The 25,399-nt window shown below is 36.7% G+C and overlaps 3 protein-coding genes across 5 annotated transcripts; 1 reads left to right on the top strand and 2 right to left on the bottom strand.

Moving 5' to 3' along the window:
* Positions 1-6,974: 6,974 nt before the first annotated feature.
* On the top strand, positions 6,975-9,376 carry LOC122290478. The gene is made up of 2 exons (XM_043098208.1): positions 6,975-7,591; positions 7,823-9,376. Exons 1-2 carry the CDS (start codon positions 7,583-7,585, stop codon positions 9,137-9,139), a joined length of 1,326 nt encoding a protein of 441 aa, XP_042954142.1. The 5' UTR covers positions 6,975-7,582; the 3' UTR covers positions 9,140-9,376.
* A 1,138-nt stretch (positions 9,377-10,514) lies between these two features.
* Positions 10,515-14,734, bottom strand: LOC122290476 (heterogeneous nuclear ribonucleoprotein 1-like). Of its 3 annotated transcripts, none has more exons than XM_043098205.1 (4): positions 14,141-14,734; positions 13,636-13,857; positions 12,033-13,224; positions 10,515-11,210 (listed from the first exon to the last, which is right to left on the bottom strand). In XM_043098205.1, exons 2-4 carry the CDS (start codon positions 13,855-13,857, stop codon positions 11,197-11,199), a joined length of 1,428 nt encoding a protein of 475 aa, XP_042954139.1. In that variant the 5' UTR covers positions 14,141-14,734; the 3' UTR covers positions 10,515-11,196. The 3 variants fall into 3 exon arrangements, with proteins under 3 accessions (XP_042954139.1, XP_042954141.1, XP_042954138.1); XM_043098207.1 differs by having other exon boundaries at positions 13,636-13,805; positions 14,141-14,732; XM_043098204.1 differs by having other exon boundaries at positions 13,636-13,862; positions 14,141-14,732.
* Positions 14,735-19,976: 5,242 nt separating this feature from the next.
* LOC122290479 (probable serine/threonine-protein kinase WNK11) lies at positions 19,977-21,783 on the bottom strand. The gene is made up of 3 exons (XM_043098209.1): positions 21,439-21,783; positions 20,600-21,103; positions 19,977-20,496 (listed from the first exon to the last, which is right to left on the bottom strand). Exons 1-3 carry the CDS (start codon positions 21,439-21,441, stop codon positions 20,107-20,109), a joined length of 897 nt encoding a protein of 298 aa, XP_042954143.1. The 5' UTR covers positions 21,442-21,783; the 3' UTR covers positions 19,977-20,106.
* Positions 21,784-25,399: the final 3,616 nt, after the last annotated feature.

The following is a 25,399-nucleotide window of genomic DNA, read 5'->3' on the forward strand; positions in this document are numbered from 1 at the left end:
CATAAAAACTAAGTTTCAATTCTTAAGAACTGATACTTCACCAAACCGCATACAAATCTAATAGTCCAATTCAACCGATTTTTCGATTTTTTTACACCCTAGCAACAATTCAAGTACCATGCCAAAGACTAGAGTTTGATACAATCAATCAGCCAAGACAAGACAATAAGCATATAGTGAAACAAAATAAGAGTAATGAATTGTACAAATCTCAAATATATATAAATTTTGTACAATTCATTATTATCTAATAGTAATAAATATGTCACATTTTATGTAATAAGATAAAAGTAAGATGAGAGTATAATATACAACATTATTCATATATAAATGTGTTACCAGTTACCTACACCACACACTATTCCTAATTTAATTAATTAATTAATTATTAAATTAATTGAATTATTCTATTCATTATCTCGACATTAGCACTGTTCATAAACCCAGCCCAGTCTGGAATCCAGTTATACCGGAATCCGGTTATGGGTTTCGGCCCGGAATAAACCCGGGTCAAAACCTGCATCATCAAACCCGGGCCCATCCGGCCCGGATATGGTTTGACAAACCGGGTACCGGGTTTTAACCTGGTACCCGGATTTAATAAAATCATTTAGAAACCCTAGCGCCCCCCCTCCCCCCAGCGGCTGAAACTCAGACTCTCTCTCTCTATCTCTCTTGCGCCCCCCCTCCCCCGAATCTCACTCATCTATCTCTCTCTCTGAAAAATCATTCAAGAACAACATCCTTTCTCTTTTTTCTTAGATGGCCACGAAGTTCTTCTCTCGGGGCTCGCTGAAGGTATTATTTCCGTTTTCTTCATCCTATTTCTTGGGCTCGAAGGTCTTCTCTCCCCCCCTCTCTCTATCACACACGAAACCCTAGCCAGTGGCCACAAAGGTTTGTTCTCTACAATTTAGTTCTGTTTTATTCTGATTTGGGTCTGTGTAGTTTTTGTTCTCTGCTACGGATTGTGTAGCTTTTGTTTAGGTCAGATTTGTTGCATCCTTCTTCACATCTTTTAGGGTTTTTTTTTTTTTATTACTTTTTTGATTTGGGTCTGTTGTGATGAGAATGTACACTCTCTCACCGATGGCTTGTGGAAGCTCAGCTTTGACATCCATATGCCATATGACATCCATCCGAGCCTTCTAGACCCGGTAATTACTTCTCATTTGTTCGGAAATTTTTGTGCTACTAAATCAGAGTTTTTGGTTGGATTCTATCTAACCCTTTTGGTTTTTTGTCTCTCTTTTGCAGCCAAAGTCCAGTAACTTCATGTGTACGAGTTCAACAAGCGTGATAGTGGAAGCCCTGCCTACCTACGATTGAGGCATAAATCGGTCAATGCCCTTAGCGATCTAGTCCCTTTTAGTAACAAGGTAATTTTGATGAGCTAGCTTTTGGGTATGTTTTGTTCTCTGTTTGTTGCTTTTGGATTTGTTTTGATGTGAATGTTTGAATGGAATAATCTTTTAGGAGTGGTTTTATGGGTTAGATATGAATTTGTGAGACCTAGGAATGGTTTTATGGGTTAGTATGCATGGTGAGAAGATAAAAGCGGTCAAACTTAACATCACAGAATATCACTGGTATTTAAGAATTTGAGACAGATTCATTCAAAGCTTACTAAAATATAAGCTCTTCTCGTTTATTTTCTGGACAATGACCATCATTTCTTTACTGAAGTATTCCTATATAGTACTAATGGCTGATGATGATGGAGAGGGTAATTTATCTTTACCACCAGAATTTTTTTTATAGGGTTTTCTTCTATATTTTCCTTGCTAAGTAATGTGGTTTTGTGATTTTAGGAGATTAAAAAAATTGTGGTCTTTGAAGGTGCATTGGAGAAGATTTTCAGCATCATCAAAGAGGAAGGAGGAGGTTCTGAGGAAGGAGGTCTAGAAGATTTTTTTAAGTTGTGTTTTGTAATTTATATATTATAATTTTGTGTTTGTTAATGTAATGTAATGTATAAATACTAAATAATCTAATATGTAGTGAATTGTGATGTATGTTGCATGTAATATGGATATATTTTCTTTTACATACATTTAGTTAGATAGGTAATTAGTTTCTAACTTTAGTTTCTTTTACATGATTTTATGAAATAAATGCTTTTAAACAAAAAAAAATTGTCTTTTTTTTGGTAAAAATTGAACAATGTTCAATGCTATGCTTTTCATCATAATTTCTTGAAATATAGACTTTTAGGTTAAAAAAAATGTTTTCTACATTTTGTTTTTATTAGAGAAAAAATTTAACCAAAGGTTTGAGGTTTCTGAAAAAAAAAAATAAAAATTCCGGGTTCAACCCGAAATTCGGGTTTTATGAAATCCGGATCCATCCGGGCTCCAGACCAGGTCTAACCCGTGTTAATCCGGCCCGGATTTGACATCCGGATTCCCAGGTCGGAACCCGGATGAACAGCCCTACCCGACATCATATATTTATTAAGAGAAAAAAATAAAAAATAAAAAAATAAAAATATATATATAATATAAAAATAATGAATAGAATTGAACAAATATCTTTACCACTATCCAAGCGAGGGGAACAAGTATCATTGCCACATTGTACCTAGTATTTGGATAACAAAGTGAAAGTAGAGATTTCACCAAGTTTCGGTTTGCGTAGCATGATTACAAGTTTTGCTGTTTTAATGATGGAGGAGCACCTTCTCGCAGATTGCATGGTGAATTCGGTGATTACAAAATTCCTCTCATCGTCAGAAGTTGATGTGACACAAATCGCACCAATTTAGACAACCACTTTTCATGATTTTGTAGTAAGATTTACCAATATTATTCCCAGATTTATTATTTATATGCCTAATCTCGTCAAATAAAGTTATTTTTTGATTGCTCGTTTTACCCTCTCTTTAATTTTTATGATAGTTTTCTCATTAAATGTCTTTTCTTTTTCCTGACCTCTCTGTCTCTCTCATCATGTCATGAATGATGAAACTCTTTCCATTTCCACTCTCACTCCTATCTTTGACCCAAAAATTCAAGAGTTTTGATTCGAATATTGGGTAATACACGTGAACGGGAAAAAAGTTGCTTTCCTAATTGCCTTAATTTGTGGGGAATCCCATGCATTACAGGTATTACGGTCTTTTTTTTTTTTTTTTTCTTTTTTTTTTTTTAATTTTTAGCAGCAAGGATAGCCATATCACCCATTTACAATTTTTCTATAACTTTTTAATAAAATAATATTTTAAAAAAAAAAATCTAAACGCATTAAATCAAAAGCAAAGCTAAAATAAAATATTTAAGATAATATTATTGTATTAGTGCGTTGTAGAAAATTGTAGAATAGTTGTAATGCTGTCATTTCTCTTTCTTTTTTTCTTTTTTATAAAAATTTTTATGTCCAGTTATTTTTATGTAATCTATTATTATGATTAATTGCATTATTTTTTTAATATAAAATAAATATTTTAATTAATTACATAAATAAAATACATAAAAAGTATACAAAAATTATTTATTTTAAAAAAATTCTTGTTATTTTATAATGGTTAAGGGTTCATTGGTATTCTTTGTATGAAAAATGAAAAACACGCCAAAACTTTTCATAATTTTTTACATAATCTCATTTAAAGATAATTTGCAATATATTCAGTAGTATATTTTATATAAATGATCAAATTTATAAATAAAAGTTTTCATCAAACCAATGACAATGTTGTAGGAATTATGTGTATATTAAGGAATGTGGGATTAAACGAGTACTTTAACGATGGAGGCTAGACGGCATCTTTGGTGTCTATGGGCCCAATGCGTATGCAAGCTTATAACACCCGTGAGCCCAATAGCCTATGGTTAAACACCGCCATTAGGTATGTGGTTGATGGTGTGAAACATATCCTATCTAGAGGCAGTAACTACCGACACGACATTGCTTTTCAAAGTCAAAAACTAAAGTGATTCAAAAAGAGGTACTACAGGCATTGCCACAATTTGAAAACAGGTAAGACGTTTATTAGTCGTCTTCTAGAAGAGATTTGAAGAAGAGTCAAATATCTTTTTAAACAATATCGCACCCAATAATTTTACTTTCTTCATTTCTTTTTTTCCCCAAAAGATTTCGAAGGTGTTGTTAGGGGTTTTCAAATGATAAATTATTTGAAAATTTATCATTAATAATAAGGAAAGAGACAAGGTAACGTATAGATAAATTAAAAGAAATTAGTTCAGATTTTTACAAAGAAAAAACTTTATATGACAAGTTGAATTCTATCCCTTTAAGAAAGAAAATAGATATCTATATTCATAAAAGAATAAAAATTTTATGTGCAGTTATTTTTATATATTTTTTTATATACTCTAATGATATAATTAGTTGTGTATTAAAAAAAAAATTAATCCAATCAATCATATCAGTGGAGTACACAAAGAATATACAAAAGTGACTGCATGTAGCATTACTCATAAAAGAAAGATATCTCTATAAACGATGGGATCTCTTGACAAGCTCTCTACGTAGGACTTCTCTACGCTTAAACTAAACTCATCCATTGTATTAAGCGACATGTGAGACTATGAAAGATTGTAAAATCATCAATCATAATAAATTTTATTCCAAACAACTTATAGACGTAGACTTTTATGCTGAATCATGTAAATGTTTGTGTCTATTTTTTATTTAGTTTTATTTATTATTTATTATTTATTTCATAGATGAACATAAAGACCACCGTATCAACGTCCAAATCACCAACATGGATTGAGAATCATTCTTTCATCCTTTACAACTTATTGTACAAATTTACGTATTAATCTTTGCTAACACTCAAAATAGACAGTTAAAATTTATATTTTTAAAAAATAAACTAGACTTCTGCATCTTAAAATTTAAATAATATTTCTCCATTAAAATGAATATATAAATTCTACTGACGTAAATCCCAAATAAAATCTAATCTTCAAATTTCCACAATCTCCAACTTTCAAAAATAAATCCAAGGGACCACAACATCACAGTCTTCTAGACTCAACAGTGTAGATACTCTTTCCATTATTTTGTATCGTTTTGACGATGAATTGAACATTCAATACAAAACAAAGTCTTGAAAAGTATACGCAAATTACGGCACCTGTTTCTCTGAACAAGTAATTGGAATAGATTCCTATGAGTGTTAAAGTTAGCACAGAAGAAGGTATAATACAGGCAGATAGATGAAATAAAGCTTACAGTAAATGACTCTTGTTTCAAAGTCTCCTCTCATCCAATATCCATCACTTTCTAAAAGAAAATGAGAGGAAGAAAACAAAGATAATCAAGGAGGAGAAAGTGAGTTTCTTCTTTGTCAGTTTATACCCATCATGGGGGGAGACTCTTTTGAGGCCAAAGAGTCACCTCAAGAAAAAGGAAAGTAACCTTTCTGGACAAGAGGGTGGGGTCTCCTTTCTACTAGGCCATCTCTTCAAAAGTCTTGTTTGGATTGGATTTTGCATGATTTCAAACAGATTTAATAAAGATCATTGAAACGGTGAATTATTAGTCATTTTATAAATTTTAACTTTATAAAGTAATGAAGAGCCCACACCCACAATCCCTAACTAGGCTTTGATTAATACAGTACAAGACATACATTGGGGGGTGGTATCCTTTGGGACCCATAAATGGAGCTAGTGCCCTAGAGGAGGAACTGAAGTGGAAATTCACATGGGATTTGCTATCCACCTACCATCACTGCAAACTTATTTTATTTTATTTTTTTTAATATTTTATTTTTATTAAACTAATATAATTCTTCTACAACACATATTTATTAAAAATATATATATAAAGATAAAAAATTAAAATTGGTATATGAATACAAAATGTATAAATATAAATATAAATATAAAATGTATAAATTTTATGCTGTCTTTTTGTAAAATAGTGAGTCTTATTTGAACAGAATACATTTTTATTTTTATAATTTTTTTATAATGAGATTTTTTTTTTTGAAAAAACAAAAAAATGCACAGACTTATTTATTTAAAATTTATACAAATTATTAATCTTTTCTAAAAACCAATGCTTTATGTTTGCAGCAGAATAAATGTTTCCTTCATTTGCTCTTTCATGGTAAAGTCATTGTCACAATATCTCTCATGAAAAATGACAGTACAACCATTATCACAGTAACAATATATGATCCCTTTCAGGACAACCCAGTTATATGAATTTGTTTTCTTGCTATGCTATATTGCTATTAATCTCCTCCATTAGAGTCCAGTTGGGTTAAAACAGTCGGTATTGCATCAAGTTTTTGTTCCTAATCTTAAAGATCATTGGATGAAACATCTCTCGCATCTCAGACAAGGATATAAATCTAAGAGATATTATTCCGTTTGATTGATTTATTTATTTTTTAAAATATCAATTCATTGTTAAAGGTCACCCACAACATGATTGCTAGCCCAACTTACAAGCTGAAGCAGATGGCCTGCTGAGATGAGAATATGACAAAGCGTACAGTTGGAACAGGGTGTGCCCTCGTTCCATGTCCCACCTGCAAAGCGCACTAACATCCTCCCTGATTGGTGTGGCCAAGGCTACGCGTGGGGCGGCAAATCTGCAAAACCCATTCTCTCTATCTTCCCAAACAATAATTAATAGAAAATATTCCTTAAGGGATCAAAACAACACTTCGATCTTAGCCGTAAAGGCCAATGAATTATTCCATAATAATAATAAAAGGCCCACAAGAGCAAAAACACCTCATAATTACCGGTTGACAATAAAACGCACTATCCTTCCGACAAACTACAAAGCTTCAGCCTTCAGTGTAATTGGATAGATTTTAATTCCGTTTCTTGATATTCCTCAATCCTCCGTCTACAAGCACTTCACAGCTTTACTTCTCCAAAACCATCTCGATTGTCGAATTGGGTCGTTAACGGTTTTGGATTAGTGCACCAGATACTAGAGGCAGATATCGGTTTGACTCGTTAGCCCCCAAAGGTAAGAAAAGACAAACACAACACAGATTTTTGTTTTTGTGCCTTTTTTTTAATTTATTGTTTCCTGATGTTTCTTTGTACTAAGGAATTTCAAGTGGGTTTGTTTTTAGAATGCTGTGACAGGATCTCGGTCACTGTGCTTTTCTTTTTACTTTCCTCGTTCCACTGCCTTGGATTCCGGTTGTAGTGTTTATGTGAAGGAAAAAGTCGGTTGCTTTATTGGAATCTGTTCACATCTGGTGGCTACTGTTTCTGGGTCTCGCTTGCTTTTTAAGTTTGGGGTTCTGGCTTTTGGAGCAGCTCACCGGAAAGCCTGAGTTTTTTTGGAGAGTAGGCGTCTGGTTTTTGCTTCGTGGGTTTTGGTTTTCAAGTAGTTATGTAAAATGCTCACTTCTGCCAACTGCTAAGGGGTTCTTTGTTTTGTGGGGTTTGAGATTTCTAGGCTCCCGGCTAGGTTTTGTTAGTTCATGTGAAAAGTCTTTACTCTGAGAATATGACTTCCGGAGTTGCGAATCCTGCTTTTGTTTCAGCTTAGGCTGGGGATTCAGTTTGTTTAGTTCTCTGTTTGCTCATTGGATATGAGCGTGTGAGCTGTTCGCAATTCGGCTTAGGTTCTGGATCTGATGTGCTCGGTATCTACCAGACCAAGAGCTTCTAATTTTGGGTTAACTTGTTTCTTACTTTTTGGGTTCTGTTTTTTCTGAAATATTTTGGGTTGAGTAAGAAAAGTCAAAATTGTCCTCGATTTCTTTTGGTTTGGGTCTTTGGGATTGATTAGGGGAGTATAAACTTTTCTAATCTAAAGCTTTAATTTGAGGTCATTTGGTTGTTTCTTTCAAATAGATCCTTCTGTGCTTTGCCAGGTTTCACTTCTGGGTGACATCATGGATTCCCCGCAATCTGTTGTGTCTCCATTTAAGAACTCCCTCGTAGCCGAGACTGAGAAGGATACATCCGACTTCTTCCGACGGAGCTCTGGCTCCTTGTCAAAGGGAATTGAGGTCAACAGCAAGGAAGCTGCGGTGTGTAACATGGAGGACTTCATTGGTATTCTTGAGGTTTACGTACACCAGGCTAGGGACATCCACAACATCTGTATTTACCACAAGCAAGATGTTTATGCGAAGCTTTGCCTGACTAGTGATCCTGAAAACACAGTCTCCACCAAGATCATTAATGGTGGTGGGAGGAATCCGGTCTTCAACGATAATGTTCATCTCAACGTTCGGACAATAGATTCCTCGCTCAAATGTGAGATATGGATGTTGAGCAGGGTGAGGAATTATCTTGAGGATCAGTTGCTGGGGTTTGCTTTGGTGCCATTATCTGAAGTCTTTATGAAGAACTGGAAATTGGAAAAAGAGTTCTCTCTATCTTCAACTGATCTGTTCCATTCCCCAGCAGGGTTTGTTCAATTGTCTCTTTCCTATAACGGGGCTTCGCCCGAAGTAATGGCTATTCCTGCAATGCCAACTGCTTTGGCCACTAATGCAACTGTTCAGGATACAGAAATATCCGAGGCTGTACCAAGTGATTTAGATAAGATTGAGTTCCCTGATCCTAAGATTGTGAACGAAGATCAGTTGATGGTTTCCGAGTATATTGGGTTGCCATGTAACAGTGTGGATTCTCATAGCTCTGAGAGTTTGACTGCTTCTGATGCTGAAAATCATCTTAGTTCGGAAGAGGGTGTTCATGTTGTAGAAAGCTTCCCAACTGGTACAGCTGATTCCATCCAACGTCCGAAGGTCGACTCTCCTCTGAGCAGTGTGTCAACTAATGGAGTTTCTTCTCCTTCAAACCCTGCATGCTTGGAGTCTTCTGATATTCCGGAAGCATCAAAATCCTCGAATCTTGAAGGTGTTTCGGCCCCGAAAGAGAATACTGGGGATGTTAAAGATGGTGAGAGTGATTCCTCTGGTGAGGTGCCAAGCGATGCACTGACAAAGCCTGCTGTCACGGTTAACATTGAGGCAGAACAGAAGGTGGTGCAGCAGGAGATAGTGGACATGTACATGAAAAGCATGCAGCAGTTTACTGAATCATTGGCAAAGATGAAGCTGCCTCTGGATGTTGACAATGGACCAACCAACTCAGGGAGTTCAAGCTCTGATCAGAAATTACAGGCATCAAAGAATACTGGTTCCCGTGTGTTTTATGGGAGTAGGGCTTTCTTCTGAGCTTCTGTTAACTTGGTACAGGGGAAGACATGTCAAGACAAGTGACTTTAGATTTAGAATGAGGAGTGTCACTAATGTTGGAAGCGTAATAATGTGATCTAGTGTGATGTTTTCCCTGTATGTTGGGATGGTTTGAGATGACAGGAAATCGTGACACTTTTGTACCAGCTACAAGCTTTGTTATATCGCAATTGCTGCTATTTTATATATCTAAGTAATTCGGACGTATTTTTCTTCTTTCTGACTCCTGAGTCCTTTCTTCTTCAACAACTACCAATTATAGGGGAATCGAATTCCAGTTAACTATAGACTAATAATGTATGGGATCATGAGTAATTTTTTTAGTCCCACATTCACATGCAGAACCATCCAAGATTTTGACTATATTTTTTTATTAATTTAGAATTTTAAAATAAATGGTAATTTGACATGATATTAGAGCGAAAGTTGAGTCTTTTGACTTTATGATTCAAGACGTCCATCTAGACACATGAAATCATAATAGATTTTTGAGTGCTGGCTGACAAAAGCTTGTGAAGGTGAATGCTCACTCTGCCGCAGGCCAGCAAGTGTTAAAGATGCATTGGAGCACTTGTGCAATCTGGAGAAAATAAGCTATTTTCATTTTCCAATCTTTAAAGGTTTTGCGCAATTTCAAATGCGCACTTCATCATTATGCTGTTCATATTTCGTTTGACGTGGAATGAGCCCCATGTCAATGTCTCTATGGGCCCCTATAATCTATACCGTCAATTGAGGGCATATTACATCCATATATCCTGGAAAAAGACATGTTCAAGTTGGCAACTTTTTTTACTGATAACAACAGAGTTTGCCAACTTGTGATGCATAAGCACTGGACATATTCATCGTGCACAAGATAATTACCTTTATCAACTCTTTTTTAAGTTGTTTTGTTTTGCTTAAATTTTTGGGTGGGGAGGGGGGAATGGCTTTAATATATATATTTATAATGCAGATCTACATTTTAAGGCTGTGAGGTTAATTATCAACGACAATGAGGTCTTAAATTCAATCATACTTTTCATCATCGTTAAGCTGGTTGGTCGAAATGTATTCCAAGAATAAGAACCAATATTTATGTATATATGTGTGTGCGCACGCGCACGTGCGATGCGCAAAGTCGCCTTAAAACATCAGAAACAGAAAATCAATTAGCAATTGGAAAGATCATCAAAGATACAGCTACAGAAGCTATAAATGCATCATGTTCCAGGATTCCAAGTTTTAACCAAGTCGGGTTATTGCAATTATATTGACTACTCTCCAGGAGCTTAGAGAGGAAAAAAAGGACTATTCTTGGCTTACATATACTTGTAGGCTGATCAGGATTATCACCACAAGAAAACAGGAGTGAAATCAAGCAATTCATTTCATTGGCATATCAAGTATAAACTTCTCTGTAAATGTCCAATTAGAAAATGAACCGAAATATTCAGTAACTTATTTGATGGGGATCCTAGAAGGACATCCCTATAATGTTTCACACTAGTAATCAAACTGAACCTCACATACAAGCTGAGATAAAGAAATAACAAATCGCAACAATGATATGAAAAAAAAAAAAAAAAAAACCCATATCCCACTAGCAATATGAAAAGAACCAGCAACTTTGCCAGGCATTACAACAGTGAAAAAAAAATAAAATCAATACTCTATTTTCTTCTAAAACACATAACCGATATTGGTGCGCCTCGTCAGAGATGCATGATACATTAATTGGAACCAATCTTCCAGAGTATTTATCCCGCAATCTGATTTTACACCTCAACCAAATTCCTTGAAAGGTACCTAAGCTCTGAAGAGAGAAGAAAGAAGAAAGAAATCCCAAACCTTACACAAATACCTTGTAACTGCTTTCTCTCTGAATAAGTATACTTCAAATCCAGGAACCTCACTAGCTAGCTTTATACGATCAACTTCCTTGTAAGCTAAATTATCTTAATAGTGAAATTTATGAAATTCAGAATCCTTCACCCGTTTCACCAGTATTTCTTAGCCTACAGTTACAATGCGATATCCACATAACAAATCTCCTATGCAGCAATTCCTGAAGCAAGGGATAAGTTATCAATAACTGTGAATATTTCTACGTATGTACATAAGCAAAAAAAGAGCTCAAAACCAAGTGCCAACCGTCAAACAATTCCATAGTGATGGAAACTAATCTTCTCGTATACTCTTGAATGATTTAAAAAATTCAATTACATACTTTTTAACAAATCAAAAACTGGGCAATATATGGCCCTAGATCAGCAAATGCTTACGGCATGTGGACATACAGCGCACAACTGTAAGTACCATGAACATACTGTTAGGTAACCCACTTATAATAGTTAGTTTTTTCAAAGCCTGTCATGATGCATGTAATGCTTATATCCTGATATGCTGGCATGTAAACAAGTTGCTATTTAACTTTTGGAAGTTTTTTCTAGATTCCAGTTATGCCCCTGCAGTCGCTGTAAATTCAAGTCCATAAATCAGACCTTGCTGTAACTATAAATATGAGATGAGTTGGCCTGATGTGAGGAAAAGACACAAGCATATGGTAAGTCAGCCTAGTGGTTGGTATCATGAGCAATTACAATGAGACCCGTTTTCTAATGTTGGGTGTAAACCACCCTAGATTTCTATATTGAGTTAATCCTCACATTGACAATCTTTAGCACAGAAGTAAATGTAACAGGACACTATTGCTAGAACAAATCTTTAATCAACTTCTAGCAATAGAAATTCATCTTCTGAAGTCAGCAAGTTTAATTTAAAGTCAAGATTATAGGTTTTCTACTTTTGCTTCGTTGTGCTTTTGTTATAAACCAAACTAAGTGGGGAGATATTGACCAAAGATCATTTGATGAAGACAAAGTTTTACCTCTATTCGATTGTCTACTTGTGACATTGTAACTTCCAATATAACCCTCAGAACTTTGGCTGGTAACATCTGAAGACATATTGCCAAGCCCATAACCAAATGAGCCTGAAATGTCCAGCTCAGGAGTTGCAGACCGCCAAGTTGAATCACCATAAACTGAACCACTACGATACAAATCACCATAGGACCCCTCATAGCCTGCAGTTGATGCAGCAAATGATGAAGATGATTGTGCAACACTTGAGCTACTATTTCTTCGATACACTCCCCCTCCCAACCCAAAGCCACTGTCTCCATTGCCATACCCAATACTCCCACCATTATAACCAGGAGGACTCCCTCCACCTCGGGTTGAAACAGGAGAAGGGCCCCAATTTGCACTGCTATTTCCAAAATCTCCAAAAGCCCCACTTCCAGAACCCAAGTAAGTAACAGGGCTGGAAGGGTTCACAACATTGTTAAGGACCCCGTTTCCCCATACATTCCGATTGGTTGAGCTTGAAAGAGAACCACCTCTACCATTACCCCCACTATACCCAATAGGAGTACTATACCTGTTTGAACTGCCACTATAATAAGGACTCAACATCCGTGCATATCCATCACTATTGCCAAAGTTGGAACTGCCAACGAAGCTTGGGCTCAGCCCTAGCTCCAAATTCAAACCCATTCCATAACTAGGTGTACCAAAAGGGGAAAACCCACCTCGACTACTTGCAACTTGATTAAACCTTCCATCCATCCTGACTCCGTAACCTCCAACTGGGCTCACATTATAATAACTGTTAAGGAAACTATTGGCCCTACTCAAACCATAGTTATATCCTATAAGAGGGCTCCGGCTGGGCCCTGGGGACAGCTCTTTGGGGACTGCCCTCTTGACCTCAACCATCTTACCATTCAGTTCATGAAACTGTTTATGCAGCACTCTATCCACTGCATCCTCAGAATCATAGGTGATGAAGCCAAAGCCTCTTGGCCTCTGGGTGTTGTGATCATACATAACTACAACATCGGTAATTGCACCAAACTGATCAAAGTATCTCTTAAAGTCGCTCTCTGTGACAGTGGATGCTAGACCTCCAACAAAAATCTTTTTGGTACGTCCAGGACCTGGAGAACCAAGAAAACTAGCCGTGTTTCTATTTAAAATGTGCTGATCATCCTTAGGAACAGCCTTCTTTGCTTCAACCTGAAAATCAAAATTGAGAGAACCAGTAACTAAATTAACAGTTGCATGTCATTTTTCGGTTTCACATTAACAAGGGGGGCAAAGTGTATCAAATCAGATTAAAATAATTCAAGGCTACAGAAAATCTCAAACTCTTTCATATGTCGCTGGAGGGAGGGACGGGGAGAGGGGAGAAAGAGAGAGAGAGAGGAGGCCGGGGGGGGGGGGGGGGGGGGGGGGGGGCGGGGGCGGGGCGCACAAACAAATGAATCCAACCTGCAACTTGCTATGAAAAATGTCTGTTCACAATCAAATTGGGAATGGTCCTAGAAATCGAGGAGTGAACATCCTCTAGCAGCAAAAAAAATAACTAACAGAATGCTAATTAAATTCATGAAGCAAAAGGCATGTGTTAGCAAAGAAACCACTTACTGTGCGGCCATCAATCATGTGCTTATCCATGATGACGCTTTCTGCAACAGCAGGATCCGCAAAGACAACGAAACCAAAGCCGCGAGCACGACCGGTGGCACGATCTCTCATGATCACTGCCTCAACCACCTCCCCATATTTGCTAAAATAATCTTTGAGATGTTCTTCATCTGTGTCCCAAGAAATCCCACCAATGAAGAGTTTTCCAAGATCTGATTCCATCTTTTCTATAAAAAAAACGTAATCCATTGCCTCATATATCACCACTCAAATAATTAAACAACTCAAAAAAAAAGCACCCGAATTAATTCTAATTCAACAATCCACCAAATTTCATAATTCACAATTAATCTATAACGTTCGGCATCATAACCCATCTAAAATCCTAAACTTGTGTAAATAAGTAGAAGTCTTCCAATTTCACACAACCGAGAAGATTGAATCTTTCTGAGCCAAACATCATGATCAAAATGTGGAAACATCAATCAAGCAACAAAATCCATACCTTTAGTGGGAATTCAGATAGGACTGGGTTGGTGCTCCGATCAAAACACGAAGTGGGTACTACAACAATTGATTTAGTACCATCGGAACCTTGGTAAATAAATCAGAACACGACCCAGAATTCCTAACGACCCAAAAATTAAACTTAAGCACAGAATGAAAAAATTCCGGTGGATCAAAGATACAGATTAAAAAAACGATCCAATTTTCCTAGAGAGATCAAGGAAATGGGAGAAAGAGAGCGTCTTGTTATATGAGGAGGAAACGGATGAGGAAATGAGAGAAAACTAAGATCTAAGAAGAGGACTAATGGTTATGGAAACAGAGGATGTGCTCCTCTATATATCTCTCTCTAGTCTCTACTTATATATATATATATTTTAATATTTTCGCTGGTTATTCCGCATCCCTTAACCAAATCAAAAGAAATGAAATTTGTTGCTGAGGATGGGGCTGCAAAATTTAGAGAGAGAGAGAGAGAGTGGCAAAATCATCCGGTGTAAGAATATTTGGAGGACCAAGAGGGATGCCAGGAGATGATGATATTTTTCCAAAAGAAAAAATAATGAAATTTATATACTCGTTTTGTTTTTTGTTTTTCCTTTAAATCATTATGAGTTGTAACCATAGCCATGTAGGCATTTCAGATGGTATCGTTCGCTCGGAATGCAATGATAGAAGCCTACAACCATAGATTGGACCTCCATTTTTGGACTTTGAATATTATCTTGGATTTTACTCTAGTAGAGGTTATGCATCACACGGGAGGTTGATTTTTGTTACTCACAAACACAAGACATCAACATTCGAAAAGATGTACCATTTTAAAGGATTTGAGCTCTCTAGCTCTGAAACCAAGAGACTTTAAAAAGCTCTCTATGTTTATCTAGAGTTTAAGGTTCAATTCAAGGTTAATGTTTATGTCTTTAAGATTCATATTTCTTTCCTTCTCTCAGAAAATCAATGTAACTTCATCCGTTTAAGCATTTTTATTTAGTACTTTAATATTCATTTGGATCTATAAATTGATTTGCTTACATATAATATTTTAGATTTATTTTATAATAAAATCAATTTTACAATATAATATACTATGTCAAATCACGTTAGCTTATAAATTTATTTTTGTGAGATCTATTTTTAAATAAAACATTTATCTTAATAGAGAAAACATTCCCAATGGATGTGAGCTTAACCTTAAGTTAATGGCATCACAAAAGTTTGAGTACTTCTACAATGTATTTTATTTTTTTTATTTTTTAAATATTTTTTTATACATTTTTTAATCATCATAAACATTTAAAAAAATAAAAAAATATAATATTATTTAAAATTTTTTTCTTAATCACTAAGTTAAAAATAAAAGGAAAGAAAAAGAATCGGCACACAAATCGGAAAATAGTGTTTCTCTGAAAGTGTTATAAAGTTAATATTGGCGTTTGGTACAAGAAAGATTATACAAATATACGAATTTGGTGCATGTTTCACATTTAAAATGGTTGAATCCAAACTCTATTGACGAATTCAAAATTCAAGGCCGGCATGTGATATATACGTCGACATCAAAACCAAGAAACGTAAGGAGTGGGAGTTAAGTAACTACCTCCTTGTACGATTTCCCAAACCCTCCAAAGGCAATAAGCCAACCAAAGTTACCAAACCTGTAAACTGGGATTATTGCTATTTCACAGTTATGCCAATTCATAGAAATTAGAATAGAGCAGAAAAATGCTCCTTGTGTTTTGCATTTTATGTTACAGTCCAATTTCCGACGTGACACAGTCTTGATTATAAAAATTTAGGGATGTTCACATTGTAGTTTTTAGTAGGGCTGAACAAAAAAACCGAAATACCGACCCGACCCGAAAACCCGCTTTTGGCCGACCCGAAAAATCGACCCGTTTGAGTTAAAATCGGAAACGGGTATTACCCGTTACCCGATTTTAACCCATTACGATTTTTAGGCTTTCAGCCCCGTGTGGTACCACAGAGAGGCGATTCTCTTCCTCTGCCTTCCTGGTTTGCTCACAGAGACTCTGTTATAACTCGACAACGAAGATGAGTTTCTCCTGCGACGATCGACCGCGGCGTCGCTCCAGAATTCTACCCATCTTGGCGTCCTCGCTCCTGTCGACCCCAGACCCGTGTCCAGGCTTCTGCGTGGGAAATATGAGGACGACCCGGCCGATTTCTCGCTCACGGATCTTTGCCTTTTGAGAACCTGAGGATCGGACTGGGAGCTGCGGAAGAGAGATTCACGCTCGAAGAAATCCAAAAGATCCAAACCGCAACAGAAGATACGGTTCTCGTCCACGAAGAAGATCGGGTTTCCGGCTAAACACGGGTTGCAAGGAATGTAGCAATGGTTGAAGATGGGAATCAAGAGGGGAGCTCTCTTGCGAAGACCTTCTCCCTAATTATTGCCAATTGATCTCGAAGGGGAGGGGCACGAGGAAGTTAATGGCGTACAAGGAGAAGAAAAACGCAAGAGGAAGACGGAGGGCATCAATGGCTGAACAAAAGGCCCGAATTGGTTATTGTGATTTGGAACCGGGTAATCGGTTAACGGGTAATCGGTATGAATCTTTTTCGAGTCGGGTCGGAATATGGTATTTTCGGTTCGGGTCGGGTCGGCGTACATCCCTAGTTTTTAGTATTATAAAGATATAATGTATTAGATTTAATTTTAATGTGCAAAGTGTAAAACAGAGGAGACATCATTTTTTCCCTAAAAATTAAAATCCTGCATATGGCTGTTCTCACCTTCTTTGTTCTCTCTCTCTCTCTGATTTCTTTTAAATTCATATTGTCTAGTTATTTGGCTACATTAAGAAGATTCTTGATCTAATAACCCTTTGTTTTATTCTAATTTAGTTTAACATTCTACTGATTCTAAACAAGGAAACAAAAATGACTTCAGATAAGTGGTGATTTCACGTGATATGAAAGTAGAAGTACTAAATGTGAATGTCGACTTGAGTTACCTAAAAGCATAAATAAGATATCATCCAAAACAAATGTAGCTGCATGTAAACTGAAGTGGGAGGCAAGATTCTACAGTGGAAGCCAAAAGTTAGATCTGCATCCTCTCTTCATTAAGTAGTATTTAAAGCTAATCGACTTCTACACGCATATTAGCTTATGTAAATCTCATCACAACGTCTTAGACCAGGGAATTTTTTAGTACTTACTTTGGTTTTGTCGACAATTCATGGAGAGAAAAGGCTGGGATAATCTACTCTAGCAATAGACAGACTCCTTGATGAGGTAATCTCTAGTCTTGCCTGGAGAAGAAACTTAAATAATTGCAAAAATTAATGGGGTTCAGGAAAATCTACACTAGTATATATATATAACTAAGAAATTGTCACAATACAGACACTACTGTCCTTTCAGGTAAAACAATAAAGGCTTAGTTTATTGTTCCCAACCAAAAATGATGTTGCAACAACAAAATCACCGTCCGATATTGGCATAAAGGACTAGACCAAGAAAAGCACAGCCAGCCACGCTGAGAGCTAGCTAGCTAGCTAACAGAGGTCCCAACCATTAATGCTTATTAATTAGTGTATTCCTGTGGATGAGGAAACCTCACCCTGTAATTCAGTTGGCTTCTGGTTTTGAGTGTAGCTGTGGTTGACTTTAATTTTATGTTTTAACGTCGTCAAGAAATTTCTTCTGTAAACTTTGCCTTCTATAGCGTTTTCCAGATGGTCAGGAAGACAGTACCAGAAAGAAGCAGCTAGGTGTCATTAAAGGCGCAATTTTTACGTTTCATGTAGGTGTAGATGGTGATATCCGAGTTGCAGAATAGCCGCCATTGATAAAAGCTCTCAGGTCCCAAGCAAAAGATCTGTTTTTTTTTTCTTCTTTACGATCCCTGATGTAAGAGGATAAGCGGAGGGCAAAAAGAAAGGAGCTTAAGGGTCTCAGATTTAGAACGCTGTTATTGGTGAAAATTAATCTTGAATTAAAAATCAGTTTTTTTTTTTTTAATTGGTTGATTGGCTCACGAACTGCTTAATGGAATAAATTCCTGCCACTGTGTGCAATTCTTTGCAGTCTTGCTTCAATGTAGTAAGCTGATAACCAAAAGTATCAGCTGAAATAAGAACTACAGAATCTCCCTCTCTTTGCCTAAGTTTGCGGCCTTCTCGCTCACTATGTATTTGATAAACGGAGAAGAAAAATAAACCAATTCCAACAACTAGAGCTATGCAGGTTTCCTAGCTCTCAAAACCAAAGTTTTAGAGACCAAGGATTCGGTATCTTCTATGCGTTGTCATGTAGTCTTGTATATGGTCGTTTGTGACGAACTTTAGAATCATGACATTAAGCGGACAACCTTTGAATTGGCAACGCCATCATTAAAGAGAAATATTGAAGAGTGGCAGTTTCAAAGTCGTCATGTGTGACTTTGTTGACAAGTGTTGTTTGCTATGTTCTCAGAGACTCGGACCATTAAAAGACTCGGACCATTAAAAAAAATAGCTGTTTTTTGATCAGTACTTGGACATCCTGATTCCTGGGTCACTAAAATTACACATGATGCCTGGTTTGCTTTTGGAATGGAAAAACATGTTTTTAGATCTCTTTCTTTGTTATTCTTTGCTGCATAATTATGTTGAAAACTGTCAAGAATCCCACACGAAGTCTAGTCCTAGTTTGGGGAACCAACAATACCGCTAGCCATACAATTCAACATGACATCAGACCGCTAAATTCTACAGCACTACACATTTCTGCAATGAATCTTGACACCCACTCCATCAGTTCTAATTTGAGCCAAACCTGCAGATTGCTGGCAAAACAAGTTACTAATATCGATTGGCATGGATCATAGGATGAACAGATAGACTAACAAACTGGCAATGAAGTGTCGGACTTAACAAAACGAGTTTCTCTGAAGAAACTTCTGGTATCTAGACCGTATTTCCACTCTTTACCAGACCATTTGGCATATTATTTTCTTTGCTTTACGTCCACGATACTTCCACAAAGGCATTCTTAGTGATCACGATTTTTGTTTAATAATCATTCAACTGCACATTACTTGCGTGCTAATCATATTCGATTATTGAATAAAACAATGAGACTTCCATAGCATATTCTTTTCGGCAAGCACTCCTCCCTGATCTTGACATTATAAAGGCCATCTGCATTGACACGGTTTGATGCTGAAATCTGAGACCTTTTTTTCTCTGTTTGTTTTTGGGCTTTTTAATAAGAGTGATCAGGACTCTGCCCTTGCCAGCCAGGCAATTAGCAATTCTTTCCTCACAAATTTGGGCGTGACAGCAAAGCCACGGCCACGGCCACCCCCACTTCTCCTTTTCATTATTAACCTTTGCCTCACGCCAATAGCCGATTTTGACAAAAGGCCATTTGCTAATTGTGAAGGTCATGATCTCTAGGACCATGTCGGCACTTTAATCAGGACCGTTACAGCCCAATCCTACCCTTAGACTTTAATCTTCGTTCTTTTTAATCTTTACTTCAAATAATACATTTCAAATTGCCAATTCTTAAAAGCAATATCTGTGGAACAGCTTCTGCTACCACATGTCACATCTCGCAAATATTGTGGCAATTACAAGCTTTGCATATTATTATTATTTTTTTTTAAAATGTAGAATTTACTATTAAAAAAACGATTGTTCTATGTTGGTCCCATCTTTAGAATGGTTAAGCTTTTTATGATTTATGCTTCAAATTTCAATTTTCAGAACAACACCATCCCTAATAAAACACAAAACACTTGCCAGTTGCCCCGATTCTAATTTCTATCCTAATTTCAAACTTTTATCCAATTCCTCCATTTAAAAAGCGAAAGAAAATGAACATGATCTCAAAGCCTTAAGCCACCCAATAATCATAAAACAAACATATACATTTTAAAAACAAAAATTAAGATTAGACAATTACAAATTCGACCATCTACATGCATGACAGCATGATTTGCTTCCGTCAAGAAAAGGATTCATCATTTTCATCGTTATCAAGTTCATCAAAGAATGGATCCTTGAGGAGCTCGGCTGCATTGGGTCTTGCCCTTGGTTGTGCGAGGCACTTCTCTATGAATGCCCTCGCCTCCGGATCCTTCACCTTGCTCAACGCCTGAGGTCTCACCCCGGACGACACTTTCTTGTATATTTTAGCAATATTGTCACACTCACTGTAGGGAATTTCCAAAGTCACCATCTCTAGAATGCACATTCCAAACGAGTAAATGTCAACCATTTCCGTGTAATCCTCCTCGTAAAGCTCCGGTGCCATGAATTCCGGCGTCCCCAGCACTGAATGCGCCGAATGGCTCTTCCCCACTATTGCAGCCAAACCCAAATCACCAATCTTAACCTTTTAAAAAACCAATTACCCAAAAAATAAAAAGTCAATATATTTTCTCCTTAATTTGCAAGTACCAAAAAATGGATCAAAATTAATAAGCGAGTGTGAGTACCTGACCGACGTTCCCATTAACAAAAACATTGCTACAATTGAGATCTCTGTGAATGACACAAGGTTCATGGGTATGCAAATAGTCCAAACCCTTCAAAATCTGCCTCGACCACTTCTTCAACGCCTTCATCGATACATGCCTATGTTTCTTCCTGTACTCCCTCAGATTCCCACTGGTACACACCTCGGTGATGAAGTTCAACGTGTTTTTCTCCTCGTCCCGCCACACATTGTACAAGGCAATGATGTTCTTGTTCGTTAAGGATCTTAGCAACCGGACCTCGGAGTAAAGCCTGTCAATCATGGCGGGATCATCGGTGAAGTTTCCTAGTTTTACTTGGTTCCACGCTACTTCTATTCCTTCTTCTTGATCAAAAGCTCGGTAGACTTTTTTCACTGCCCCAGACCCAAGTAGCTCGCTGTACCGGCCGTACCGGCCCGTTGGATCAATCTCCGCGAACGGCTCCGAATCTTTATCAGATGGATCAGGGTTCACAGTATGCATCTTCACAGAAAGCATGCAGAAATATTTAAAATGTAACAGAACCCAGTAACAATAAGATCAGTTTGAATGTGAAGGACAATTCGCAAGCTGTTAAACCCGCTAAACTCTAAACATAAATTGGAAAAAAATCATTGGAGCTCTAACTATGATGGAAATCTCTCACCAAATCCAAATGAGACCCAGAACAGCAGCTTGTATTTTAAGCCAAAGCAAAGTTTCAATCTTTGATGAAAAGAAAATTATGGGTTTGGAGCGTTTGATTGATATGTGCAAGAACGCATAACAAAAAGCAAGGAAGCAAATAATTAAAAATTTAAAGAGCCCAGGACTCTTACCATAAAACACCAAAATTTATGTCGTTTAAGTTCAACAGATTTGCTTCAGTCTCTTTCTAACAAAACAGGTACAATATCAAGCAGAGAAGTATATGAAGAATAAACTCTAAAGAAAGGTAGGAGTAACAGCCAACAAAGCTTGAAATATGGAAGAACACGAGGGTCCTGGAGAAGAGTATTTATAGGAGCCATGAGGAACGCAAGGTTAGGAAACGTTAACTATGGTTAATTACAGGATTCATGGGTATTTAATTACCGGATAAGGTACGTAATTGAAACGTCTCAGGCTTTTGATTATGTTATCTTGCATTCGGCAGTAAAAAGCAGATAAGAGAGCATTTTGGTACTGCAGTACTGTTGTGAAGAATGGTTGGGTCGATATATATGGGAAATGAGCCTGATTTACCATTTCTGTACCACAATTAACCGAGTTTTTAGGGATTTATTGTCGTTATGAGCTTTGTTTCTTTGTAAGTTGGAAACCAAAAGGTCAACTTTGGTACCTTGGAATCAGGTATATATCTCGACCATCAAATGTAACTTTGGTGGGGGTTCCATAGCATGGATCGATGGCCTCGCTAGATCAGCGGTAGAGCTGTTCCAACGTTAACAACTTGATTGTTTTCCTTTTTCCCTTCACACTGGCATGGGACCAAACCTTTCTGGTTCATTTCCGTTGGAAATAATTGCGCTCACATGGATGTGCATATCCTAGCTAAGATTTCTTGATTTTAAAGATAAAATAAAATCCTCCAACCTGTGTAGATCGATCGTAGGTTTGCCTTCCCTTGTGATCTTAGGCTTTTGCATCGAAGGAGCTTGTGATTAGCCCCAAATATTGGCCATTGTCTCTCCTAAGCAAGAATACCATACGTATTAGAAGACGTGGAAACATCGCTGGTTCCATACGTTTTCTCCATCTTTTGTGCTTCAGCAACATTGGTAATATTCTTATGTGCTTAAAATATCATTAATGTTCAAAGCATATTTTTTTATTTTTTCCATTTTTGTTTGAAAAAAATTATATATAGAGTAATGCTAGATACAGTTTTAAAGTGTGCAAAGCCTCACACACTCATTCAAAGAAAACAAAATTTTCATGTAAATCCTAGATATTCCATCACAAGATCAACGGTTTTTAGATATTTTACACAAATTAAAAGTAACTGTAGCATTAAAGAAAAAAGAATAAAGCTAGGAAAGTTCAAAGACAAACTATGACACATTTTTTTCCCGTGAAGTTTAAACAGATATGAATTGCAATTGCCCATCTTAATTAGTAGGTAGTTCCAATTTGATGACCCCAAACATACAACCAGTTGATCACATTCAACTTTTACTAGCATTAACATAGGAAAGTACGTGTTCACATGATCAATTGAATCCACACTGAAACCAACAGATCATCGTTTTAGTTGCCAGTTAACTTTATCAACTCAGATTCTTCGATGTAATGTCACATGAAATACGTTTGAGAAGATTTTTCATGCCAGACTTGGTTCATTCAATTGAGTGGAACTACCTAATTTGACAAGGTCCTGGGCATGCATGCAGCTAGGGCTCAAGGCTGCATGGAGGTCTTTAATTCCATAAAGGATGCTTTTTTGGACTAACTTAGCCGGTTCTAATACAACATATATACGACTCCATAAGTCAAATATATACGTGTTGGCATGGGTATTCGATCTCAATACTTCTCATTACTATTTATTACTGTATTATCACTTTTTACCTATTTTTACTACTATTTATTACTTTTCACTTACTTTTTATTACTATTCATTATTTTGTTATTACTTTTCACATACTGTTTTACTATTATTCACAACTCTTCTCCACACTTCTTAATATCCAAATTTACCCTTAAGTCAACTTAGCCGGTTCTAATAGTTAAGAATGATAAGAGAATAAGTAGAAATAAAATAAAAAGTAGAATTAATTACATACAACACAAGATTTATATGTATCAGTATCTCTATGTTTATGGAATTGCATAAGATTTTATTCACACATGAAAAATCAAAGATACAGTGTGGCGGCCATATAAGTATTTAATATAATATATAGTTCTTTTTTAAAGAGGATGACATCCCAATTTTATTGATGCTCCTACTTATGGTGGATGATTTAATACAACATATGGTAAATCCTAATTAGTAGGTTGAGTAGTATTAAGAGCCAAAAAAGGTCAAACCTTGATTCCATGCCCTAAGCCTAGTTAAAAACCTACTAAAAAATTGCAACAGATCGGATCATCAAACTGGACTACACACAAACAGAACCATATGCTCCACACAAAAAAGCCCAACACTCGGCACCAACCTGGTTAATTTTCTGTCATTTATAGATGAGATTAAGAGGATATTCCTTAATAATGTGTAATTATTCAAGGTACAAGGCATTAGTGCTAGCTCTCACTTCCTATTCCATGGCTTGATTAGCATTGATGTACCCAGATCAAATCCTCTTAGATTTGAAGCCTTAGTTCCATTTGGACTGAGAAGTAATCTCAACTTATCTCATATTATCATTATAATTTTTTTTTAATCTCGACTCTTCTCATCTCAACTAATTATTTAAACTGCATCTTAATTTCGAATCTCATGTTTAGCCCATACGAAATGTAGCAAAACGCCCATTTGATGATTGATGTCGCCCAAAGGGTGGGTAAGTATCAAAGTCTTGCAGGGACTGTGAGGCACCCTTCCAAGGCAACATATCTAGCTATATCCTTCTCCTTTGGAGATGAAGGGAAGGCTTCCATTCTTGCTAGAAAACTCGAATGGGAGTCATACACGAGCTTGTATATCCAGGCCGAGGCAGTCACGATGGCCTCGGTTTTGCGTTTATGGGGTGGCACCAAGCCCAATTTCCATAACCCTCACATAAAGAAAAGTATATATGTCTTCATGTCATAGTTTCTTTGATCTAATTGATCAAGATCAACACGGTATTGTAATAATTCATTCTAACTTTTTGTGACTTCATCGTCTTATCTAGATTTTCATGAATGGTTATACATGATGTGATGTGTTTATAATCTCGTATTAACACCTTTATCGTCCAACTCTATCCTTACATAATTACGTAGGATCAAATGTTCCAATCTCGGATGAAATAATGTGCCGTAGAAGCTGATCCCCAAAGAGAAAACGACCTGCAGCAGCTCATCCTGTCAAATCCCAGCAGCCACAACAGCAACAGCCAATGGAGCAACCATTTTATGAAAAAAAGTAGACCCACCGATATGATTTAACGTCGCATACCTGATTGTAAATCATAGAGAAATTGTCCAATATCTTGTTCGATCGTAACGAGGCTGCCCCCTTTAGAATGAACAGTCACGTCTTCCCATAGGTAGACTCCTGAGTCCTGCCATTTGCATCAGAAACCCTGTGGGTTTTGCTGGGAACCCAAACTCTGCTAGTTATCTATACTCATCCGAACCGTACGTACCATCTAGTAATTATGATAGGCCAACGGCCTGTGATGGATGTGCTGTGCCACCTGAATACCATTCATCTTTACTATCCTCAGTAGATCTAGGTGCTCTGTCTCTGTGATATAATACTTTTTTGGATGGCATCATGGCTTTTCACCTTTGCACTTTGCAGGTTGGTTATCAGAAGGCATACATGGCTCGTCTTTTTTATTACCATGATTACAGTATAAGCAACTAGATATGCTGTTTAAGAATTGTGAAATTATGGGTACTGCCCAGAATGATCCATCCGTTCGTCTGTGTTCCTTTTCAGCAATTTGCAAAAGAAATTAGTATTGGAACTGTGACGAATGACACAGTATTCTTAAGAATTCAATGCACCATTGGCTTTTTTCTGTTCAGCAGTGATTATTGAATCTCAATTATAAATGTGCACTTGAATGGTCGTTCAGTTGTTGATGAGATGCATATGAATTTTCACCAAAAAAATACCACATTTATGTACATGTCAAACGGTCC

This window comes from Carya illinoinensis, chromosome 12, assembly GCF_018687715.1.
Source record: "Carya illinoinensis cultivar Pawnee chromosome 12, C.illinoinensisPawnee_v1, whole genome shotgun sequence".
Lineage (NCBI taxonomy): Eukaryota > Viridiplantae > Streptophyta > Magnoliopsida > Fagales > Juglandaceae > Carya > Carya illinoinensis.

Bases quoted from the DNA above. Each gene is read 5' to 3' on its own strand.
- LOC122290479 (XM_043098209.1), bottom strand. The intron at 20,497-20,599 runs GTACTCACACTC...GTTTTTTAAAAG, and splicing joins TTAATGGGAACGTCGGTCAG to GTTAAGATTGGTGATTTGGG.
- LOC122290476 (XM_043098205.1), bottom strand. From the start codon at position 13,857: ATGGAATCAGATCTTGGAAAACTCTTCATTGGTGGGATTTCTTGGGAC. The intron at 13,225-13,635 runs GTAAGTGGTTTC...TTTGATTTTCAG, and splicing joins ACATGATTGATGGCCGCACA to GTTGAAGCAAAGAAGGCTGT.